Here is a 24451-nt window from a genome sequence, read left to right as displayed (position 1 = left end):
ACAAAATTAAATATAAAATATTCACAACCTAACCTAACACCACATAATGTTTACTACAATTAATAAATTAATATAAACCTGTCAAAAGAAGACCACATATTTTTTAAAATTATTCTTAACACTAGAACTATCGACATTGACTATGGCTGAAATCGTACTCCATAGTCAATGTAGATAGTTTTAGTGTTAAGAATAATAATTTTAAAAAAATATGTGGTCATCTTTTGACAAGTTTATTTTAGTTTATTAATTACAGTAAACATTATGTAGTATTTTTTAAAGATAAAGAAAAGGTATAAAAATTGATCTCAATGAATTGTCATTTTTTGCTAAAAGAATTTCGATAATTTGTTATAGCATCTGTACCAATCACCAATCACTAAACGTAAAAACCTGTAGCACAGTATTGCCAACTATGTTATCTATATCTATATTATCTAATGATCTAAGAATAAAATCTACAAGTTCAAGGCTATTCTAATCCGAACCATCGATTGGTGCGGACGTTCTAAATCCTTCTTAAGCCTATTACAGCGTCCTAGGGCGTTTTAAATAGACCCTCATAGCAGACGCAGTGCCGCAAGAATCTTCAGAGTAACGCGAGAAATGAGGGTACTATACCCTAAAAAATCAGTTTAACTTGTTAAGTACCCAGTGTAGTACCGTAATTTATATAAGATGGTGCGGATTAGAGACTTGTTTTGCTCTCCAATGAAGTATAGTTTGAGTGGGGGTGGGAAATCACTGAAGAGGTTTTCGAAATTGAGGAAAGCATGCGTTTCGAAGTGTGAGAGTATATTAGAGATCCCCGATGAGAAATATGAGTTCAATCACGTGAGTATTGAGTGAATATACGCAAAAAAAAGTGTGGAGGAGGAATTTCTATCTTTTCTTCGGGCCATTTTTTATTCTAATTTGTTTGTCTGATGTTAATTATCAAGAAACACACAGGGCGTTTTTTGCTAAATGTGGTTTTTATTGAGTTTTATCTCTAATTTTCTTTATAGAATACGAAGCTGATGCACCAGATCTTTTAAAATTGTTTCTATTACTTTTCTTCGAGGCATTTTGAAACTGTTTTATTTTTATCTATAGAATATAGAATCACACACACACAAAAATTAGATACACTAATTTTTGACCCCCTGTATATTTCAATACAGACCTGTTCGTGTATGGAAATCCATTAGTTTATTATGCAGAAATTAAAAAAGAACAAGTCTACAAGATGCAGGCTATTAGCACAGAATAATTTTGTGCTAATGGTATCTAATAGACCAAGCGGTTGCCCGCCGTATCAAATGAGGTTAAAATGGAATATTTTAATTGATTTAATAGTTTTAGAAAATACCTTTTAATTTAACTAATCAATCGGGTGATTTAATTGATTTCTGAGTTTCTAGCTAATAAAATGCTTAATTTTCCAATTTGAATTTATTAAAACAAAATAAAAAAAAAAAAATTGCGTTTTTTTTTATTTGTGTTTACCACCAACAGACAAAAAAACAAAATTTATTTTTTAAAATTAAAATCAATTTGTTTTTTAATTTTTTAATAATTTTTTGTCATTTTTTTTTTTTTTTTTGTTTTTTAAACATTGTTATTTATATACAGGGTGTCCTTAAGATGGATACAAGCCAATATCTTAGTTGTTTGTTGAGCGATTTGTTGCATTTTTGGCAGGAAGCTGTATGGCTATAAGACGTACATTTTGCACAGGGTAAGAAATGCGACACCTCATAGACGTACGTTTTAATGGGGTTTGATATTTTTTCGAGTCAAGAGTAAGCTACCCTTAGGACAGGATTTATTTCCAAATCTGATAAATTATATTGAATCCTCCTTGCATAAGATACTTAAGTTCTAATTTTTTATAAAATATTGATACAGAATTGTGTTATTAAAATAAGACATTTTATTTTTATTATTTTTAAATACTTACGACGCCACTGGATAAACAACTTGTTTATTATCAATAACCAATTTTAACCAATTATCAATTAATAATCGATTTAAGTTTTCAGATAGTTTCCATAATAATTAAGATACGATACAAAAAACTAAATATTTTCAATTTATTTTAGTTTACTTTTAAAAATTGTTTTTAAATTTGCTAATACAAATGAATAATAAAATAGGTTACAAAATAACTTAAAAGGTCGTTTCAATGGAATCTAAGTATGATTTTATTCGTTTTTTATTCAGAGATATTTTACAAAATCCAAATAGTTATTTAAAACAATCACTATTAACTTTGAAAATATATATGTAACAAAGATTTATAAAACAACTAAAAGTCAACATCTTCGATCAAACTTAAATCGATTATTAAGTAATTGATAATTGGATATCATTGGTTATTTGATAATACACCAGTTGTTTATCCAGTAATCATGGTCATAAAAATAATAAAATAAAATGTTTTTTTTTTTTTTTTTTTTTTTTTATTTATAAAATTTAGAACTTAAGTATCTTATACAAGGAAGGATTCAATATATTATCAATTTGAAATAAATACTGTCCTAAGGGTAGTTACTCTTGACTCGAAAAAAATCAAACCCCATTAAAACATACGTCTATGAGGTATCGCATTCCTTACCCTGAGCAAAAATACGTCATATGCAACCTCAACAAAAAAATGAAAAAGATGCTCAACAAATAATGAATGTTGAAGCGTATCCATCTTAAATGAGAACACCCTATGATAATCTACATCATAAAAATGAATACTTTTGTGACTTTGTTTGAAAAAAATTGTTTTTAGTACAAAAACGTTTCTGGCACAGAAATTGAACTTCGAAATTCCACCAGCCGCCGTTGGTAGGAATGTTCTGATTTTTGAAACACCCTATTGCAGGATGGGTAACTTTTTTATGGAAAATGTTGTATTTTTATGTATTTTAATTAATGTATTTTGCTTATTGTTTTAGAGATTTAATTGTTTAAGTATAATTTTTTTTAAATTAATAATTTAAAATTATCAACAGAAATTTGATTTTTATAGGGAACACCCTGTATATCTTTAATTTATTGAAAGGAATTTAATATTACCTTTCCAAAATATAACACACTTGATGTTTTGTTCGATTCCACTTCGAGATAGAGAGTATACAAGAATTCGCCCGCTTTAAATAAGTAGGCTTTGAATGGCACCCGGCTGTAATGCAAAAAAATGCTATGACATCAATTAAAACGAAAATAGTATTTGCTATGAGAGATGCAGATTTTATAACAATTTAAAATATATTTAACCAACATCAACACATTTAAACTATGTATATCTGATAACAATAAAAGATAAATAGCAAACCAAGACATGAGTTTTTGCTGCAGGTGTTCGACCATCTTCTGTTATGGACAGACGGGGCCGTTTTGAACATTTCTCAGTGGGGAATTCATTAACTCAGTGGAAGTGAAAATGCCCTCTCATAACTGCTAAAAGTATTTCTAATTCTTGTCAAAATTATACGGAAGAATAGGAACCTTTTATTCTTCCGCAAATATATCCATAGGATTAAATCCATGGGCACTAAGTCCGGCGACCTCGGCGGCCTTAGCCAAACCAACGGCTGGGATCTTAGTTAGCAATTCAATTATTCTTGAAATTGGCTGCAAAAAGTTGCTGATAACTTCAGCGTTCTGAGACGGTGCCTCTTCTTGATGGAAAATATGTTTTCGAGTTCCATTAAAGGGCATATCATCAATAGGGGTCCAAAGCCTGCTAGTTAAAAGTGGCAAACTTTAAAATTCTCTGTGCAAGGGGAATATGGCAAAATATCAAGTGTCTTATATTTTGAGTATTCTTTCGATTAATTAAAATATAAAAGGGAGTGTCCCAAATAAAAATAAAAAAAAAATTTTCTGTTGATAACTCAAATTATTAATTTTAAAATTATATATAAATAAAAAAAAAAAAAAAAAAAAAAAAAAAAAAAAAAAAAAAAATAAAATTTTCCATAGCAAAGAGCTTACCGCGATTTGTTTAAAATGTACATTTTTTAAAAACACCCTGTAATTCCTAAACGGTAACAGATATGCTGTACGGTTTTCACCATCATATTTTTGATAAGTGGGCTCAGACACCGATATTAGTTTTTCGTCTATCTCCTACTCGAAGAAGAGGGTGTTTCCATTTAAAAGCGTCGAATTTGACCCACCTGTACATTTCTCCTTTAATATTCATGTTCATAAATAATAGGAGTAGTTAGTACTTTAAATAGCCGTTCCACGCCTGCATTATTATTGACAAAGACCTAATCTGAATACAAACTCAGACAATTCCAACGGTACAATACCTTCGAGAAAGTACCTACCAATCCCGACGGAAAAAATCGAAATGGTTCATTATCGAGGAATCTCGGTACTCTGGGTGTGCCAGAAAACGGATTAACGCGTGTGGTACTACTCGGTTCTTAGTGGATAGGTACCACTCCTCGTTGACGAAGGAATTTCTGTCTTATCTTGCACACAAATAATGATAAGGAACGTCGAGTTAATCAGGGAAGCAATTACTTGCTTTGAGATAAATGTATGATCTACTGTATTAGTACCTTGAGTAAGTAAAAGCTTATAAATCGTCTAAATCGTCTAGAGAACTATTCGGGATCATTTAGTTTTACCACAAAACTCTCGTTTTGCTGGTATAGTGAATAAAGAGGATAACGTAGGAGAGGGAGTAACGTGCATTTTCTCGAAGCACTGTAAACAAATTTCGGAAACGGAACAGGCGGCACTCAAAGTTTTTCAATATTTTCCGGAGAATGTCAGAAAAATATAAAATTTTAAAAAAAAAAACATTTTTTTTCGCCAAAAACCTCATGGGTGTGTTTCTGGGGCGAACTAGCTACCAGTTAAAATAACTGCACTTATTTCTGGGACACCCTGTATATAAAGTAGGAATTTGCAAAATAATATGGGTATAATATTACAACATTTTTATTAAAACGTCTTTTAAAAATCTATTATTTTTGCATACTTACTCAGCTTTGTTGGGGAATATTTTTAGCCTCAATTGGCCAACCACCAACCATGACTCCCATTTGGGTGATTCGCGCGTTGTCATGGACGAAATTTAAGGTCTGGTGCTTTTGTCCTTGTAGACGACCCGTGATGAGCTTTTTTTACCGTCTGTAAAAAAGAAAAAGTAATTACTGTGTGCCTTTTTGTGTTATTGTACCCACAAGTCTCTATCATCCTTGAACCTTTAATTTCAAGTCAGTTACTCTTCTTTTTTATTTAATAGAATAAGAACAAAATTTGAAATCAAAATTATAGAAAACATATTTCCTTTCTAATCATCAATCGGCAAAATATCGCATAAACTAGGCGAGAACAACTTGCTGGAAGCAGAGAATCTCACTGCAGTTTGCTTATTTGTAGTTTCATTTGACCACAGACATCAAAATCATTTCTTCAAGATTTGACAACCTCACTGGTATCGTAGTAGTCGTAGTTTCGGGATCTCCATAAAGAAATAGTGTTAAATTAATAATAGTATATTGTTTTATTAGAATTAAAAATGGCGCTTCTTGTGGCGAGGCTATACGTTTACAGCCGCGGCACAAAAAGTCATTACTCGAATCGGCTATTATTTTCAAACACCACAAATAATGTTTTAAACAATTTCAAATGTTCCAAATAATATAAAAGTCATACCTTGTATGTAGTTATATATCGAGGAACTATGGTTACGCTTGTTGTATTTGACACTTTATCTCAGTTTAATATTATCATATTTTCGTACTTTTATTTTTTTTTTTTTTTTTTTTTTTTATTTTCTTTATATTGTCAATTACGTCATAAAATTAATACTTTACGTTTGAAAAATATTGTCATCTGTCATTCTTGAACAAAAGACACTTTGATTGCTTATTTAGAAACTTTCAGAAAAGCATTTAGGAATCTTATAAATAGAACATAACCAACATGAGATACAGGCCAGAGACATCGATTTGTGACGTCACCACAATAGTCGGGCTTTTGAATTGTACCATATGGTACTGCATATAGTTTTGCATAAATAATAGTACTTATTGATAGTTTTGCCAGATATAAATATGAAAATATTATACACAAAGGTATTAAAAAATAACCTTAACTTTTTATCGCGTTAAAGTAATTGAATAGCGTTAAAATTTAGATCTAAAACACGAATATTAATATGAAATAAACAACAACTTATAGATGAACAGAATAAAAATCCAGATAAATAAAAGCATGTCCTAAAATTGCTTTAGCGAGTATTTAGCAGCTGGTAATAATATACCTTGTGATAAAGTATCAAATATTAAATATTTAGAAAACTATATTTTATCGACAAGTTAAGGAAATGTATTGTATATGATAAAGGCAGAATACATTTTAAAGTTTAGTTAAAATAATTGCAAAATTTGCCTAACATATTTAAAAATGTGGATATCAGGTAGAATTGACTATTATCGATGAAGTAATTTGTAGTTCGATATTCAAATAACCATTTCCATAAATCGTAAATAAAAGATAAAAGATATTTTTTATATAAGAATGCTGAAATAAAGTACAATTCATTTAATTTCTTTAAAATATATTGCCGTTTTCATAGTAATAGTAATAATTTCAATATTTATTTCATCCTGAATTTCCAAATCTTATTTTCTTTCATCGGGATGTTTTCTCTTTATTGGAACATGCACAGTCATATAAGAGGGTGATTTGGAAAAATTGTAGGCACATCATGTTCTGTAGGTTTTGGACGTGATTTAGTTACAGTTAATATTGTTGGGAGAGAGAATGTAGACAGATCTTGAGGACTTATTATAATTGTTGCTACAAGGCACAGGCATGGCACAGGCACAGAACAATGTCGCGGCATTTTTATTTCACAAAGTAAAATAAAGAAACGACAACTGTTTTACCTAAAAATACACGTCATTTACGTTGGTTTAACACTAAACACTAACACTAACGCTTTAATTGAGTTATGTTTTATATAAATTCCCCAACTTTTTCATAGCCCGGACACACAGCCGGCATCGTCGGTGTTACTATAATTTTACCGAAAGTATGTTTTTTTCGCGAGTACGATGTTATGAATCGGATCTAGATAGTTCACTATTCACTCAAAAGTATTTAGTATAATTTTATTGGCATAGAAACGCGTAAAAACACAGATTTGTTGCAGAAAATGAAAATGAAAACAATTGGTTTTTGCGACTACTAATTCTCGATTACTTCGGTAGAACTGTCATGACAGTCAGGCCTTGAATATGACGTTAGCCACGATAGGAGTTAAGTAACGCCAATATCGTAAATATATCTGCAGAAAAAAATAAACAGAACAATTATGTAATATACATTTGTAATATCAAAATTGTATGTTTATTAATAAAATGATTGATTTTCACATAAAAAATGCTTAATTTAGTGTAAAATATACTTCGAATCGTGCCTAGTATAGAAATATTCCTAGAAAAATAATTAAAATGAAGCCTGCCACAACTATATTTATAATGTTACTTATTTAGGTTATGGTTGTTTAGGCACGTTCGACTATTAAACGGTCACCTGTACGACCGGATATCCGGCAAGTGCCTTGTTCAGTACCTTTTTTATTCTAGCGGTGGTACCGAAATAAAAATACGAGACAGGTACCGTATGATCGAAAAAACGGCGTCCAGTTGGCTTGGAAATGACTGATCGATAACATTCCTCATATAATTTTACACATAAAATGACAGCGATCTTCATTTTTTTTTTTTTTTTTTTTTTTTTTTTGATCATACGGTACTATACCAATGGTCCCAGCGAAGTTTTTACCGACTGTATTATGATTTACCGTTGCCGGGAATGTTTATGTTTATTTTGTGTGTTATTTTAGCATAAATTTCAATATATGCATTAAACAGAAACGATATTCCGTTATATGAATTATGCATATTATAGTTATTATTTAAATTAAAAAAAAAATTTTTTTGGAGATTTTTGGTTTATACAGGGTGTTGTTAATAGATCAATCTTACTGTAGTTAACTTATCAACCTCTAGAATAGTCTATTATGTCCTTTTTAAGTCGCATCTTCGTTATGCCCTTCCATTCTGGGGTACTTGCTGCGCGACAAAAGTTGATCGTATTTTCAAACTTCAAAGAGAGCAGTTCGATATTTATTGGGACTGAACAGTAAAACTCACTGCCAAATTTCTTTAAAAATTTCAAAATGCAGACTCTTCCTTCTTTATTCATTTTTTTGAATCCGTTTGCTTATCCGCAAGCACATATCTTTTGATATCTGCTATTCCCGAGGCTATCTACAGCTATCCACTTAGGAATGCGGGCACGATCTTTATCTGCCAACCCCGAGCTCAGAACTAATGGTTAAAAATGCTGTACAATCAAAAAATGTACAATCATCCTTGCAGCTGAATATAAAGTCACTTTCATTCTTTTTCGCATTTCACAAAGCTCTGAAATCATACTTACTGGAGAGAGCCCTACATATATGCAGTAAAGCGACTTTTTGTTGATGTTTAATCATGAACAATTTTGAATTTTAAAATTTTGATCATCTCACACACTGGTTAAAGGTCTAGTATTAATATAATGTTAATTTTAGAACTCTTAATATGCATTTACAATTTTTCCTGTGTAAAATTTTATTGATACGCCTTTTTTTTTGTTCTGCATGTAGGTATGTTTATTTGGAATTTTAATGACGTAAGATTTTTGAATTGATTTGTATTGTATGATATTTTTTTATTATTTGAATATTTTTTGTGTACTTTTTATTTGTTTGTAAATGCTTTGTCGATGAAGCCATTTAGGCTTTTTGTACAATAAAGGGTTGTTTGTTTGGTTTCATCTTACGTATTTTTTTAAATCTTTTCCTTGGACTTTGCAGACTATTTTTTTTCAAAAACAAAGTTCTGTACGATAGAGCAGTATAAAGTGCATAATTTATGTAATTTACAAAAGGAAATGAAAACAAAACCTTTTACAAGTTAGTATTTTGTATAATAGTGTGCATAATTAGTGATATTGGTAGCGAATATTTCCATTTGAATTTTGCAGGAAATTTAAGAAATTTCAAAATACTCAGTCCAAAATCGCGAATATTCACAAAAATCCGAATTTTACAGAAATTTCTTTTCAAAATTCAAGACATTTAAGGCAAAAATTTAACGAAGTGTATCAAGTATGCCGATTCTTAAGTCAGAAGAAAAACAATGCTTCTCCGCCTTACAAAATAAAAACTTATGGCTCTTGAACCAATGCATTTTGCCGCGAATCTCTTGGACCCCTGTTTCCTGGGAGAGCACCTTAACAATGAACACATAGCCGCTATGGAATTTATCAACAATATCACCAACAATCATCCTCAGTTTGTCAATAATAAGCCATTTTACAGATGTGAAATTATTGCGCCAAATCGGGTTTATGGGCTCTGGACTACTTTTGGATGTCAGTTAAAAATGTAGACTATCTAAGTTGGTGGCAAGCAATGTGTAAAATACTCAGTTGAAATATTTAGTTGTTGCTCTGCTGTCTTTACCGACGTCATATGCAGCCACAGAGAGAAGTTTCAGTACTTACTGTTTTATCCATACTAAAAAAGGAATCGCTTAACTGCACAAAAAACCGGTAAGATATTGTTCGTAGCTCATAACAATAGAATTATTACTACAAAACCAAAAGTGGATATGGAGCACGATATTCAACAACAAGAAACTCCTCCAGAACCACTAGAACCTGTAGAGGTAGAAGTCCATCCTTCAGAATCAGAACCAGATGATACATCAAATATATCTGGTTTGGAAATAGAAACTGAAGAAGACAGTACTACTACTACTACTACTATAATACTCTATGAAGATGGGACCAGGTCGACGCCTGATATTCCGGAATAGAATAATTCAGTTATTTGTGTTTTACGTTTTAGAGATTTATATTTCGTGCTTTTTTTTTTTTTTTTTTTATTTTTTAGATTCATAGTCATAGTTCGTGGTTTATGCACAAAATTCAAATGTTACCAAATGATTTTTGTTATGGGTTATGTTTATGACTTTTATGGGTTATGTATTCTTTATTAAAATATAACAACTAATACCATTATGATCGAAAAAAATGGCGTCAGTTGGCTGGAAATGACGATCGATGACATTTCCCATATAGATTTATATAAAATGACAGCGATCTTCATTTCATAGCCATCGCTGACGCGTTTTATTCGATCATACGGTATTATGTTTATTGTTTTCCACTTACATGTTGGTATCAAATGTCTATCTAATTTATTCCTTTGACAAAAATATGTAAAAATTGTAAAATTCCTAATATTTCATAAATTTCCAGAAAGTTTCAGAGATTTCCTGCAACAATCAAACATTTCTGAAATATTAACATCCCTATAATATGTCTAAGATCATTATGAATGAATTTATGATCTAAAAGATACATTTGATGTTACAAAATAGAGGTGCTTTAAAACAAAACCAACTAAGTAAAGTTTGGTGTTAAATTAAAGCAGCAGGTGGTAATTGGGTTAAAACAGTAACATTTTTACTGCAAATTTGAGGTTGTCGAACTCTCTTGGCTTCGCCAATGGCCAGTCGTGGTTTCACGTTATCAGCATTCGGTTCTTTTTGAAGTGTGCAGCGAAAATTATTGCAGAAGAATCGGTTACCGATATGCATCAGAGTGATAAATAACAAAGAAAGGCTTTTCTCAGGGGATAGGTGGCCAGTTAGGGCGCCTGTAAAGGAAGACTCTCATCAATATTGCCAGAATAGAAATTTTCGAGCCAATTTCTTCAACGGAGCCTTAAAAACCTTCATATTCCTTCAGCTTCAAAAAAAATCAAGGATCTTTGAAAATCACCAAATTTCGTGTATTTTTCCTATTTTATAATTAGGAGAAAATTTTTAAAAACTTATTTCTAGTGAATTTTTTGGACACCAATGTATTTAAATGAAACTGTTTATTAAAATACCACGATCAAAATGCTGTAGATAGTTCGACGAGTAGTATTGTAAAATTATGTTTCAAAAATGGAATTACTCCCTGTGACTGCTTGAACCGAGAATAAATAATCGTGCAAGACGACATGATCAGCTGACTTATTATACCGGGTGCGTCTCAAAGTGGCTCACCCTATAACTTTTATTTTTAGTTGAAAAACGAGATTTGGTATGTGTTTATATGACATAAATTAGGATTGATTGACGTATTCATTTTGTTTCAGTCACTTCCGGTTTCACGGAAATGGCTTCTAACTTTATTTTAAATAGCACCCCAGTATTTTTGCTTTATTCGATAGAATGTCACTCTGAATAGAATGACATATCATGTATCAACTTTTGATATGTTCACACTTCTGTATATTCCTGTAATCGTATACTTCTTTATCAGTCTGAGCCGGGCCTGCAGAAGCGTATCGAAACCACAAGGAACTTTCGTAATTATTGAAATTTCGCACGCATGCAATCCCCATTCAGCCTATCATTAGAAAACTAGTATTTACATTGTTTTCTATCAACTTCAATATATACAACTACCTAAGTACCAAATATGATGGAAAAAAACGGCGTCAAAGACGGCTTGACAATCGATGATAATTTTAGTAGGGAAAAACGATGATGATGACCGCTGCCTTTTTAGTCTATCTATAATTATTATTATAGATAGATTAAAAAATTTTCTATATAGAAAGTAAATCCACGATAATTTGTATATTAGATGTATAAAATATAAAATGCTATATTGTTTTATTAGAAGTAAAAATGACACTTTTTCTAGCGAGACTGTACGTTTGACATACAGCCGAGGGTACAGAAAATAATTTTACTCCGAATAGAACATGCTATATTTTCAAACGCCACAAATAATCTTTTTAAACAATTTCAAACGTTCCTTGTATATCCTTGTTTCTTAGCTAATTGTATATCGCGAAACTATGGTTACGCTCGTTGAATTTGACACTTTATATCAGTTTAATAAAATATTTTCGTGCTTTTATAAAATAAATAGTTATTAACGTAAATAAGGCCGATAAACAGCAAATAACGGCCGGGCTGAAGTTTGTGATCCGGGGCGATAGCCGAGGATCATAAGCAGACAAGGCCGTTATTTGTTATCGGCCATGTTGCGTTCTAGATTTTTCGTCATACTGCAGATTTTTAGAGCAATAAGCACTACTGTTAATAACAAATTTTTATTGAACAATAACACAAGCAAGGATAAAAAATACATAATGTCTTATACTAAAATTCATTTTTCATGATAATGAACTTGGAAATTAAAAGTGCACTTGTTGTTCTTAGAAATCTGTAATCCTTCCCAGGGATTTACAGATTTTATATAAGAAGATGATGCTACTGAAGAATGGTAAATATTTGTATCCACTAAAGACACATTATTTTTGGAGCTATCATGAAGAAGTTGATTTGTTATTTTTCATTCTTTTGGAAACTGATTTTTCTATTTAAGTTTCTGCCACTGTTGAAGACTCCCATCCTCATAGCTCCTTTAGCGATAGTAAATCACTACCATTTTCGGCGAGCATGGTTGCTGATGATCTACGAAATAAATGCCCTGTATAACGTTCTGGATTCTCCAAGTTCAAAATTTTTGCAATTTTCTGCGGTACGCTCCCGATGGTATGTATACCGACGATTTGCTTAACACACTTGCCTTTCTTGTAACCAATGAAAGATTTTGGATTGTCAAAGTTACGAGGACGCAGGTTGATGTATTTTTGTATAAACCATAGGCATCAAGCGGAAGGCCCGTTTTTGGAATAAGAAATTTTCTATCTTTCTTATTTTTTGGTATTTCTTAATGGAGACAAGTCTTTTTCTCCAGATCTTCAACGAAATCATCAGCTGTGGTGGCCAAAGCTCGCTGCGCCTACAAGCTCCAAGAATGCCAAGCACCAATACAATTTTTTCCAGTAACCAGGTGTAATCATCGGCATCAAGTAGAAAATTGTTTATGTCATTCTCCGACAGAACTTTGGCTTTTTTGGTGAATAACCTTCGTTTTTGCGCCTCAGAAACATGAACAGTTTACCAATTCTATGAACAAATATAATTTAGATGAGTATGATTAAATATCGAAGAATATAATGGCTTTTTACCTTGATATGTCGATGTTTTCATATACTCTCAACGCAAGCTTCAGCATGGTTATCTTTGTCCACAGTGATGTAGTAGAATACATTTCAGACATTCTTTTAGCATAAGCTAGCAATACCGCTTCATTTACGCTGTTTATACTTCTATCCTGCCGCCACTTCAAAAATTGTCATATTCCTGCTGATATCTCTCTCTGGTTATAGTCGGAAGTAAATTTTGAGTAGCCACAGCCGCTTCCTCCTGTATTTCCAACGGAATTTCACGCGACATCTCGCTATGGTCTATTTTCCCAATTTTCGAAAAGTCCAGCTGACAATAAATAGTCATTATTGCAGGTGACAGACGTTACGATTACCTTAGAAACTTAACGGCCGCCGGCCGTTATGATAACGTCCGGCGGACGTTATATGTATCTTTTCCATTCTGATTTTGCTTATGTTATAATAATATAGCAATATGAGTATGACGAAAAGTACGTGAAGTGCTTTGCTTTATGCCTAGGCGTTAAAATGACTTTTATATTGTAAATCACGTAGCAAAAATTGTACTTTTGCTGACGTTTTAGCAGAAAAAATGAATATTGTTTAATATTTTTATTGAATAATTTTCATGCAATATTATATTTGTCAAATTTCTATTTTTTTATGTCTTTCAAATTATCCGATTTTTTTACGGTTTCTCTTCGAAAATTAGCGTCGTGGAAACCCATCCTATGGCCAATTAGTACCGAAAGCCGCACCATTCGTTTCGAGTGTCGCACGTAAGAAGAGAACCACGAGACAACGAAATAAGCGAAAGTGATGGTGATATTTTAGCTCGAGGATACGCGTATGCTGGTACCATGGGCCCGCTTTCATTGCCACGGACTTTAACGCGAAAGACGAAAAAAAAATCAGCTGATGGGCATGTACGGATTACATGTTTCTTTGACTGTATTAGATATTCAAAGGATTTGGTCTCAAGAAGTTGGATTCTTTTCTCAATCATCTCAATTGTATATTGTCAAACAAATATCGTAACTTACCAGTATGTTCTCGCTAAAGTTTATAAATAATCTTATTAAAATATCTGTATTATATCCTCTTTGTTTCAGAATCCTGATGCTTGGGTATCAGTACACAACCTCCAGTCCCAAGGAGGAGGTATTCTGGACCCAGACGACAGACTCAGCGATGTAGCTGACGATAGGGAACAAATTCTAGCAAGCTTTGAAGATGGTGAAGGTTCCCACGTCCACCACGGCGGAGGAGATGGCGCTAGCGGCAGCTCGGTGGGCACAGGCAGTCCTGACATCTTCAACGTAAGTCTATATATCTAAAAATAGCTAATAATTTATCCCCTTTGTTCTATACAAATATATTGCAAACATGCCTCTTTTAAAGGACGGCGAACACAAATACGGACCCTCATACCCTCGCACAGACATCGAAGTGACAGGAGAACAGATAGCGTCGGGAGTACCCTCGCTCCAAGTGCGCAGAGGCAGCGAACCTACCCTCAACCAACTACCTGTAGGTCCTCCCGCTCCATCAGACCACACAAAGCGATGGAGTGCGGCTCCCCTTATTTTGGAGCCGCCCAGTTCAGGCTATGCTAGTCCAGACTGGATGGAGGACTGTGGAGATGATAATGAGGGAGGTACGGGGTTCAGGAGAGTGGCTAGGGACGGAAGTAATAGGTTGTCGATGCAGTTCCTGGGAGACGGACCTGGGTAAGACACGGAAAACTTAATTTTGTCGAGTTGTTGGGAGGCATTAATAATAAGGCACGATAAACGCCTTCTGGGACGGATGTTGGTCATTTTCTATGCTTATTAGAACATAATTATAATTAACTCTATATGGGCATTAATTTTTATTTTTATTATAATTTATATTTTTTCATTTTATTGATTTTATGGAAAGCACTGTTCGTTAAAATATTGTATCCTATGTTATATGGTTTGTTTCTCTCTACAATTTTCTGTCTCATAATGTACCGTTTGTGTCGAGGAAGAGTTCATAGTTTCATGGTTGTCGATTTTCCGAAAATCAGTACATGCATATTATTTTGTATATTTTTCATTTATTGATTTTATGGAAAGCACTGTTCATTAAAATGTTGCATCCTATGTTATAGAGCTACTTTCTCTACAATTTCTGTCTCTGATAGTACCGTTTGTCTCCAGAAGGAGTTCATAGTTTCATAGTTGTCGATTTTCAGAAGAAATCAGTACATGTATATTATTTCGTATATTTTTCATTTTATTGATTTTTATAATGGAACAGTATTAATGCTTACTTGAAGGGGTATTAATAGAAAAAACTTAATTTCGTCTAGTTGTTGGGGTATATAATATAATATAATATAATAAGGCATGATAAATGCCTTCCCGGATTGATATTAGTCACTTGAAGGTACATTAATAATGTCTCATTATTAGCTAGTAGCTACCCTCTGAATTCTAATAATTATTGTATTCGATCAAAAAAAAATATTCTCTTGATCTTGGGGTATAATAAGATATTTTTAATGCCAATTCTTGATCATATAAAATTACCATGTGTCAGTCATTCATCATGATCTATGGTTAATAGAACATTATTAAAGTCCACATACAAGGGCATTAATAATGTGTATCTATTCATGCCTCTTTGAAGCATAATCATTTTATTTGGTCACAAAATAAATTAGTCTTGCTCTTGTGGTATTAATAACGAAACAAATATTAATGCCGATTTATGATCATGATAGAATTATCATATTTCAAACATTAATTATGGCCTATGGTTAATAGAGTTTGATTTGCCCTGTTACGGTATTAACAAGACACATTATTAATGCCAACCCATAAGGGCATAATAATGTCTCAATATTAATGACTCTCTACGGCAAAATAACTTTATTGAATTAAAGAAATTGTGGGCATCATTGGGGCACGAATGAATTTATTATTAATACCTATTTGTGCCTATTCTATGTCCATCTGAAGCATAATTAGACATAGACTTTCTTTAGACATTGGTTTTGACTGTTTAGGATACTGTTTAGAATAGCAGGACATTATTAATGCCCATTTAGGCAGCATTAATAATAATTTTCCACATTAGTAATGTGAAATATACAGATAAAATACACAATTCTGAACAGTCGGTAGAAAATTACTGATGACATTTAACGAGGCATTAATCATGTTACCTTATTAATGCCTCTTTCGTAGCTAATTAATAGTAAATATTAACAATTATTTTGTCTTATTAGTTACAGATGGGCAGAAGCTGCAGAAAGAGCAGCTAATACCAGATCTCACGCCAGCACTTCACTACCTAGAGAAACCAGAAGAAAGGAACCACTGGGTCAAGCTAACAACAGTCCAATGCCTTGGAGTGCCGATAAAACAGAGCTCATTGTGATTAGAAATCAACCTGGACATTTAGGTAAGATAACTGCTAATGTTTTTATTAATTTTAAGTATTTAATATATTTCATTAAATTGTTAGGTATACACGTAGTACCTGACTATGATGGTTCGGGGAAAGACCGCGGATTGCTTGTTCAAGGTATTGAACCAGGAGGTAGAATAGATAGAGATGGTAGACTAGCTATTTATGATAGAATAGTAGAAATCAACGGCCAAAATTTAATAAACATTTCATTTCAAGGTACAAAAGTCTACTGCAGGATTATTCTGAAAAACTAACAAAATAACTTTCAGGGTACAGAAATATTTAAGTGTCTCTTATATCTCAGGGCTAAGACTAAAAGTTATTAAGGCTTCCGGATTAGAAAGCTTAAGAAAACCTCTTTATTCCCGCTTTCCCGATGACAAAGAAAACGCTGGAATGGTGGAATGTGAACAAAAACGTAAGATATAAGTATTTTAAACAAAATTTGGTTTATTTTGAACCTTTTTTTGGATTTGCAGAGAGTACAAACACTAAAGTAGCTACAGTATCGCCAACCAAAAAAGTGCCAGCTGTTTCAAAGAATTTGAAAGGTTTACTGACAGCTAATACAAGGAAAATTGGTAAAAAGATCGATATAGAGTTGATAAAGGGTCCCAGAGGGCTTGGGTTCAGTATTACAACCAGGGATAACCCTGCAGGTGGTAATTGTCCTATTTACATCAAAAATATCATTCCTGAGGTAAGAATTTTTCGAAAAAAATTTTTTTTATATTTACATAATATATTCTGTATGGTCGAAAAAAACGTCTGAATTGGTAGAATTATTAATTTTGGCGGGGCCAACCTCTAGCCGTAACAAGGCCAGCTGTCAGTAAGCGGCATTAAAAAATAAAGAAGAGTACCGGCTAGACCTCGGAAAAATTATCCTCGATTGTCATTCGCCAGCCTTCTTTGACGCCGTTTTTTTTTTTCAATCATACGGTATTTTCAATCAAATGCACATTTTTGCCCATGTGACATCACAGCCGGTTGATATCTGCGGTTCTCAAAATGTTCTTCAAAGATACGCACATAGTGCACACATAATTTTTTTTTAATTGTGATCAATCTTTATACAATTTTCTCTAAATCTACGTTATAATAGGGGGCAGCTGTCGAAGATGGCCGCTTAAAAATAGGGGACAGGCTGCTACAAGTGAACGAGGAAGAAATGACAGGAAAAACACAGGCTGAAGCGGTGGCCATTTTGCGAAAAGTACCTCCAGGTAGTAAAGTAAAAATCGTAGTGTCTAGGCAAGAAGATGTCGCAGCCAATGGCAATTCGTTGCCACGTGTCATTGTAAGTACAGAATTTTCATTTTTTTTGAGCTTTAAATTTGAGGTTATGTGTGCTAGTTGTAGTGTTATTGTAGCGTTCATATTTGCTTGAAAATTTCATAGAAAATATAATAAATCATTTTGATGAGAACATTTTGTATATTAATGAGTATTGTTATTGTTTAATTTTAGTTTTAGTTAAACACATTAGGACACCTTATAGCACTAAAAACTGCGTTTTTTTTCAGGTTGTGATTCCTCATCAAAAAATATGTTAAAATTTAAAAAAAAAAATATTTTTTTTAATATTATCTTAAATGTCCTGTAGCTGACTTTCTTGAAATTTGTCAGTATTATTAATTTATAGTAATAATGGACTAATTTAAGGTTAATTAAATTAAAATTATTAATTTCAGTGGCGTGGCGACCTTATCGAAAATAATGGGAAAAATATGTACCTCGCTGACTTTTCTTGCATTTTTTATATTTTTTTAGATTAAATTACTAAAAGTTCAACTTTTTTTGCTTATACCATAAGCCTATCTAGAATTGTTTTCGAGAGAAAAAATAAAACAAAATCATTGCAGATCTCTGGACTCCATTAAAAAAACTTTAACAAATTAAATGTCAATTTGCAACCAGAGTAAAGTATTAATTAAATTAATTGATGTTCAGTGCGACCTACAGTAAAAACATAAAGTTTTAACATCCTGGATCTTTAAAGCTATCCATTTTTTCATGGGTCAATGTTTAAAAGAACTTTTTAACGAAGAATCGCTCCCTAAAATTGAGTCCATGCATTTTTTGAACACCCTGTATAATATTTATTGCTTTTCGCTATCTTATCTAACGGCCAATTAATTCATTAGTTCACTATTTCTAACATATTTTATATAATTACTGACTAGTGAAAAGCTGTTTAATTATTTTTCATGTTTTTTTTTTGTTGTCTGAGACCTATCGCACGCTGTACAGGTGTTCCATTTTACTGTGTTTTACCTCGTTTATAAGTAAAAATACAAAGATGCGGTTTTCACATTACTCTGCTATTTTTTTATCAAACTAAAGATACTACACACAGATTTGTCCAAGTCCTCTTAGGTCCTAAATCCCTAGGACGAAAAAATAAAAAATCCCGTAGGACGAATTTGAAGTTTACGTATTTCAAGAATGACAGCTCCCAGTGAAAAACTAGTTACTCCACTGAATTCTACGTGAAAAACTCTATGGGCCACAGTTTTTACCTTTTGGATAAGTTATGAGATAACCAAGATACAAAGAGGGTAGAAAAATGCAACATTTTTTAAATTCTTCTTGTATTTCAGGAACTAAGAAGGTTGGGACAAATCTGTGTAGCATCTTTAATAATAATAGCTCCCGTATATAGATAGCGTTTAACGCCTTGGGAGTAGCAAGGTACAGCTTGCCATACTAGAACCGTTCAGTATACAAGGAAGGTAATGTGGCTAGCACTACGCTTCAACCGCCTATTATTACCTCAGGATTGTGAATCCCAAGTGCTCATTTAAGGCTGAGTCGACCTAGGTACCCAAACTATTTTTATTTTAATAAAAATAGTCGGCTGGTGAAATGCCGGGTGTAGGATTCGAACCCACAACCTTGAGATTGGTAGACGAGAGGCTATACCTCTACGCCACCGGGCATCTTTACTTTCATAAAAATGTGAAAACCGCATCTTTGTATCTCTACTCACACACCTAAATAGGACACCCTGTACAACTAACTATTTTTAAAGCATCTTACTAAGTTCCACAATTATCTCACTACAATTCCAGTCCTTACACAATGTCTTAACACATTTATACACTCTGCATAAAAGCCAATTAACAAGAAATAATAAAAAATCAAATACAAAACGCAACCTAAACAAAAATAAATTAATTAATAAAAAGAAAAATCACTAATCATTAGTTACCGATATTCGTTTTGTTTGCTATCTCTCTCTGGCTCTAGGGTATAGAAGAGACGGAAGAAAAAGACGAACCGATGACGTTTAATGGTACCGGAACCATGGACACGCCCCCAAACATTCCTCCGTTACCACAGAGCCATCTGCAGGCGTTGCACCAAAACAGGACACCAGAACGACTGGTTGCTTCTTCTGTAGCCAAAATCGTGTCACAGTTTCAAGAAGCAGCGAACAACAGCCATGTAATTGTCATTTTATTTACCTTATTTCTCCACTAGAGGGCGTTGATTTTGAATAATTTTTCGACTGTTTAAAAATTATTTAGAATCGTGACTCAGAGTAGATAGAAATACTGTACTCACTTTTATTCACCGATTTTGTCACAGTTTTGTTGCAATTTCACTGTCATGTTTGCTCTGTTATTTGTCAATTTGTTTCATTGAATAAAAAAAATATGGAAGGAGTATAGTAATAAAATAGAAAAAGACCTAGAAGGGATTCAACTATGGCACAATATCTTTCCAGATCTATATTCGGTCATTACTATATGAATATAAAAAGAATGTTTGACTCTCTCCATACTTAGTTTTTTTATTCAATGATTCATGTGATTATTCCAGTAGATTGAATTATTATGGTTGTTTTTTAGCCTCCAGAAAAATTAGATGGTTCTATGGTATTCCCATGGAAGCATAGAGAAATTCTTACCCTCAACATTCCAGTGCACGATTCTGAGAAGGCGGGGCTTGGAATTAGCGTAAAAGGCAAAACAAGTGAATCGGGTATGTTTTTTGTTTTTTTTTATAAATCTGTATTTTAAACAAAAATGTGTTCTGTTAGGGATGGGTGTTCATATTTAAAAGTATCGATATTTTGGAGAATATCAATACGATTATCTCTAACTATACAGAAGCGACACGGGCGATTTCAAGTTGACGGAAAAAAATCATAAAAATATAGTCTTTATTTAAAGTATTCTGGTCTATAGTGTTAACATTAGGAATAATTACGTTAGAATCTATATACTGTGATGTTATTCACTCCCTAGGTGATCTTGGCATATTCATCAAAAGCGTTATCAACGGTGGAGCGGCTTCCAGAGACAAAAGGCTGAAGACCAACGATCAACTGTTGAACGTGAACGGCATTTCCTTATTGCAACAGTCAAACAGCGACGCCATGGAGACGCTGAGGAAAGCTATGCTTCACACTGAAGGCCCCGTGCCTGGCAACATAACCTTGACTATAGCCAGGAGAGCGTCCTCTCCTGGTGCTAGTAGGAACAGGTCCAACGAGAGCTTGCTCAATAATTCACAGGTAAATTTTTCAAAAAAAATTATTTCTAGAATTCGAATTCGTCAAATACAGGGTGGTCCAAACTGTATTCTGGAATACTATTCTGCAGATAAAAATAAATAAAAAACTTCGTATATATGTATGGCCTAAATTGCTTAGTTTCGGATATACAGAGTGTATAAATTTCTCTTTATTTAGATTTTTTTCAAATAATTTCTGAAGTAACGTCAATATTTGGATAAAAATTGGTGTCTGGGAGTTTTTTGACATGAGAAATTTGATTTTGGTGTCAATATAACTCCTATTTGTAGGGGGCGCCACGTACATGTGTTTTGACTGTATTGAAGAGTAATAACTTTTCGTCCGTACCTGTATAAAACGTATATACATTTCCGTGATTTTTTTCGTAAAAAATGTCTCTTGGTAGAAATCGCTACGAGCAACCGTTCTCAAGATATTTAGAATGGAAATAGTCAATACATTTCATTATTGACAAAAAATAAACCTGTTGAGTAGATAATTATTTGGCTGAAACATATACATATCAAATATGTACGGATTATCGCCTATCCCTGCAATGTGTTGGAGTTGAAGCCGAGTTAGAGACAACCAGATAATCGGTCCATGTATATTTCACATAAGTTCGTCTGTTAGGCAGATACTGGCGCAACAGCGCAACTCCAAAATTCCGAATATCGATTAGCCCTTACTCTGAGGATTAGCCAGTTGTCGAGCGGGAACGCAAACGAAAGCCGTACGAATCAACAGCTGGTGCTAGCTCTAGTCTCTTATTGGTCTAGTTTGAGCACAGCTAACTGAATGACTTATGCAAATTCCTTCAGAAGATTTATATATCCATTTCACCGGCTTGGCTTCACAGAATGCAGTTTGGAGTCGATATACTTTAGTTAATATATATATGGTCTGAAATGACAAATTTCGAAATTTTTTATTTTTTTAAATTAATCATAAATTTTTCTTCGAAAAAGTGATGATAAAACAGTTTTTGTTGAACTTTTGGCACAAAAACATTTCAATTTTATGATTTCAGTTTAATAACTATTTAGTCAACATGTTTAATTTATGTCAACGATGACAGGTATTGATAATTTTGATTCCAAATATCTCGATAACCATTACGCGTAGCGATTTTTAACAAGAGACCTTTTTACATAAAAAAAACTCGTAACTGTATATTTTTTACTCAGTGGTTTATACAAGTATGGACGAAAGTTATTCAGTTCAAATAATAGCCGGGTGGCGCAAATGGGAACATATTGACATGAAAGTCAAATTTCTCATGTCAGAAAAAAATCCTAGATACCAATTTTCATCCAAATATTATTGACGTTACTTCATAAATTATTAAGAACATCAGCGCGAAATAAAATCAAACTTCTACACCCTGTGTTTCCGAAATTAAGCATTTAGGACATACGAACTTTTACTTATTTTATCTGCAGGATATACCAAAAGTTCAGACTGGACCACCTGTAATGTCATAAGAAGGGATTGACAGTGCTACTTTATTAATGAAATTAATTTTTTATATAGATCATTTTTTTTTTTTTTTTTTTTTTTTTTTTTTTTTTTTTTTTTTTTTTTTTTTTTTTTTTTTTTTTTTTTTTTTTTTTTTTTTTTTTTTTTTTTTTTTTTTTTTTTTTTTTTTTTTTTTTTTTTTTTTTTTTTTTTTTTTTTTTTTTTTTTTTTTTTTTTTTTTTTTTTTTTTTTTTTTTTTTTTTTTTTTTTTTTTTTTTTTTTTTTTTTTTTTTTTTTTTTTTTTTTTTTTTTTTTTTTTTTTTTTTTTTTTTTTTTTTTTTTTTTTTTTTTTTTTTTTTTTTTTTTTTTTTTTTTTTTTTTTTTTTTTTTTTTTTTTTTTTTTTTTTTTTTTTTTTTTTTTTTTTTTTTTTTTTTTTTTTTTTTTTTTTTTTTTTTTTTTTTTTTTTTTTTTTTTTTTTTTTTTTTTTTTTTTTTTTTTTTTTTTTTTTTTTTTTTTTTTTTTTTTTTTTTTTTTTTTTTTTTTTTTTTTTTTTTTTTTTTTTTTTTTTTTTTTTTTTTTTTTTTTTTTTTTTTTTTTTTTTTTTTTTTTTTTTTTTTTTTTTTTTTTTTTTTTTTTTTTTTTTTTTTTTTTTTTTTTTTTTTTTTTTTTTTTTTTTTTTTTTTTTTTTTTTTTTTTTTTTTTTTTTTTTTTTTTTTTTTTTTTTTTTTTTTTTTTTTTTTTTTTTTTTTTTTTTTTTTTTTTTTTTTTTTTTTTTTTTTTTTTTTTTTTTTTTTTTTTTTTTTTTTTTTTTTTTTTTTTTTTTTTTTTTTTTTTTTTTTTTTTTTTTTTTTTTTTTTTTTTTTTTTTTTTTTTTTTTTTTTTTTTTTTTTTTTTTTTTTTTTTTTTTTTTTTTTTTTTTTTTTTTTTTTTTTTTTTTTTTTTTTTTTTTTTTTTTTTTTTTTTTTTTTTTTTTTTTTTTTTTTTTTTTTTTTTTTTTTTTTTTTTTTTTTTTTTTTTTTTTTTTTTTTTTTTTTTTTTTTTTTTTTTTTTTTTTTTTTTTTTTTTTTTTTTTTTTTTTTTTTTTTTTTTTTTTTTTTTTTTTTTTTTTTTTTTTTTTTTTTTTTTTTTTTTTTTTTTTTTTTTTTTTTTTTTTTTTTTTTTTTTTTTTTTTTTTTTTTTTTTTTTTTTTTTTTTTTTTTTTTTTTTTTTTTTTTTTTTTTTTTTTTTTTTTTTTTTTTTTTTTTTTTTTTTTTTTTTTTTTTTTTTTTTTTTTTTTTTTTTTTTTTTTTTTTTTTTTTTTTTTTTTTTTTTTTTTTTTTTTTTTTTTTTTTTTTTTTTTTTTTTTTTTTTTTTTTTTTTTTTTTTTTTTTTTTTTTTTTTTTTTTTTTTTTTTTTTTTTTTTTTTTTTTTTTTTTTTTTTTTTTTTTTTTTTTTTTTTTTTTTTTTTTTTTTTTTTTTTTTTTTTTTTTTTTTTTTTTTTTTTTTTTTTTTTTTTTTTTTTTTTTTTTTTTTTTTTTTTTTTTTTTTTTTTTTTTTTTTTTTTTTTTTTTTTTTTTTTTTTTTTTTTTTTTTTTTTTTTTTTTTTTTTTTTTTTTTTTTTTTTTTTTTTTTTTTTTTTTTTTTTTTTTTTTTTTTTTTTTTTTTTTTTTTTTTTTTTTTTTTTTTTTTTTTTTTTTTTTTTTTTTTTTTTTTTTTTTTTTTTTTTTTTTTTTTTTTTTTTTTTTTTTTTTTTTTTTTTTTTTTTTTTTTTTTTTTTTTTTTTTTTTTTTTTTTTTTTTTTTTTTTTTTTTTTTTTTTTTTTTTTTTTTTTTTTTTTTTTTTTTTTTTTTTTTTTTTTTTTTTTTTTTTTTTTTTTTTTTTTTTTTTTTTTTTTTTTTTTTTTTTTTTTTTTTTTTTTTTTTTTTTTTTTTTTTTTTTTTTTTTTTTTTTTTTTTTTTTT

General features: G+C 30.3%; 1 protein-coding gene across 1 annotated transcript in view; it reads left to right on the top strand.

Moving 5' to 3' along the window:
* Positions 1-21851, top strand: part of LOC115881322 (partitioning defective 3 homolog) — a 51195-nt gene extending 29344 nt beyond the window's left edge. The window contains exons 2-12 of the mRNA XM_030898760.1: positions 14197-14403; positions 14486-14814; positions 16344-16519; positions 16583-16744; positions 16833-16946; positions 17008-17228; positions 17634-17828; positions 19781-19978; positions 20386-20518; positions 20785-21053; positions 21687-21851. Of these exons, the coding sequence (XP_030754620.1) occupies positions 14197-14403; positions 14486-14814; positions 16344-16519; positions 16583-16744; positions 16833-16946; positions 17008-17228; positions 17634-17828; positions 19781-19978; positions 20386-20518; positions 20785-21053; positions 21687-21851 (2169 nt within the window). The remainder of the gene's footprint in view (positions 1-14196; positions 14404-14485; positions 14815-16343; positions 16520-16582; positions 16745-16832; positions 16947-17007; positions 17229-17633; positions 17829-19780; positions 19979-20385; positions 20519-20784; positions 21054-21686) is intronic.
* The last annotated feature ends 2600 nt before the right edge of the window (positions 21852-24451 follow it).

The sequence above is a fragment of the Sitophilus oryzae genome, unplaced genomic scaffold, assembly GCF_002938485.1.
Source record: "Sitophilus oryzae breed Bouriz unplaced genomic scaffold, Soryzae_2.0 scaffold_1109_pilon_pilon, whole genome shotgun sequence".
Classification (NCBI taxonomy): domain Eukaryota; kingdom Metazoa; phylum Arthropoda; class Insecta; order Coleoptera; family Curculionidae; genus Sitophilus; species Sitophilus oryzae.
This window is presented reverse-complemented; position numbering and strand designations above follow the sequence as displayed.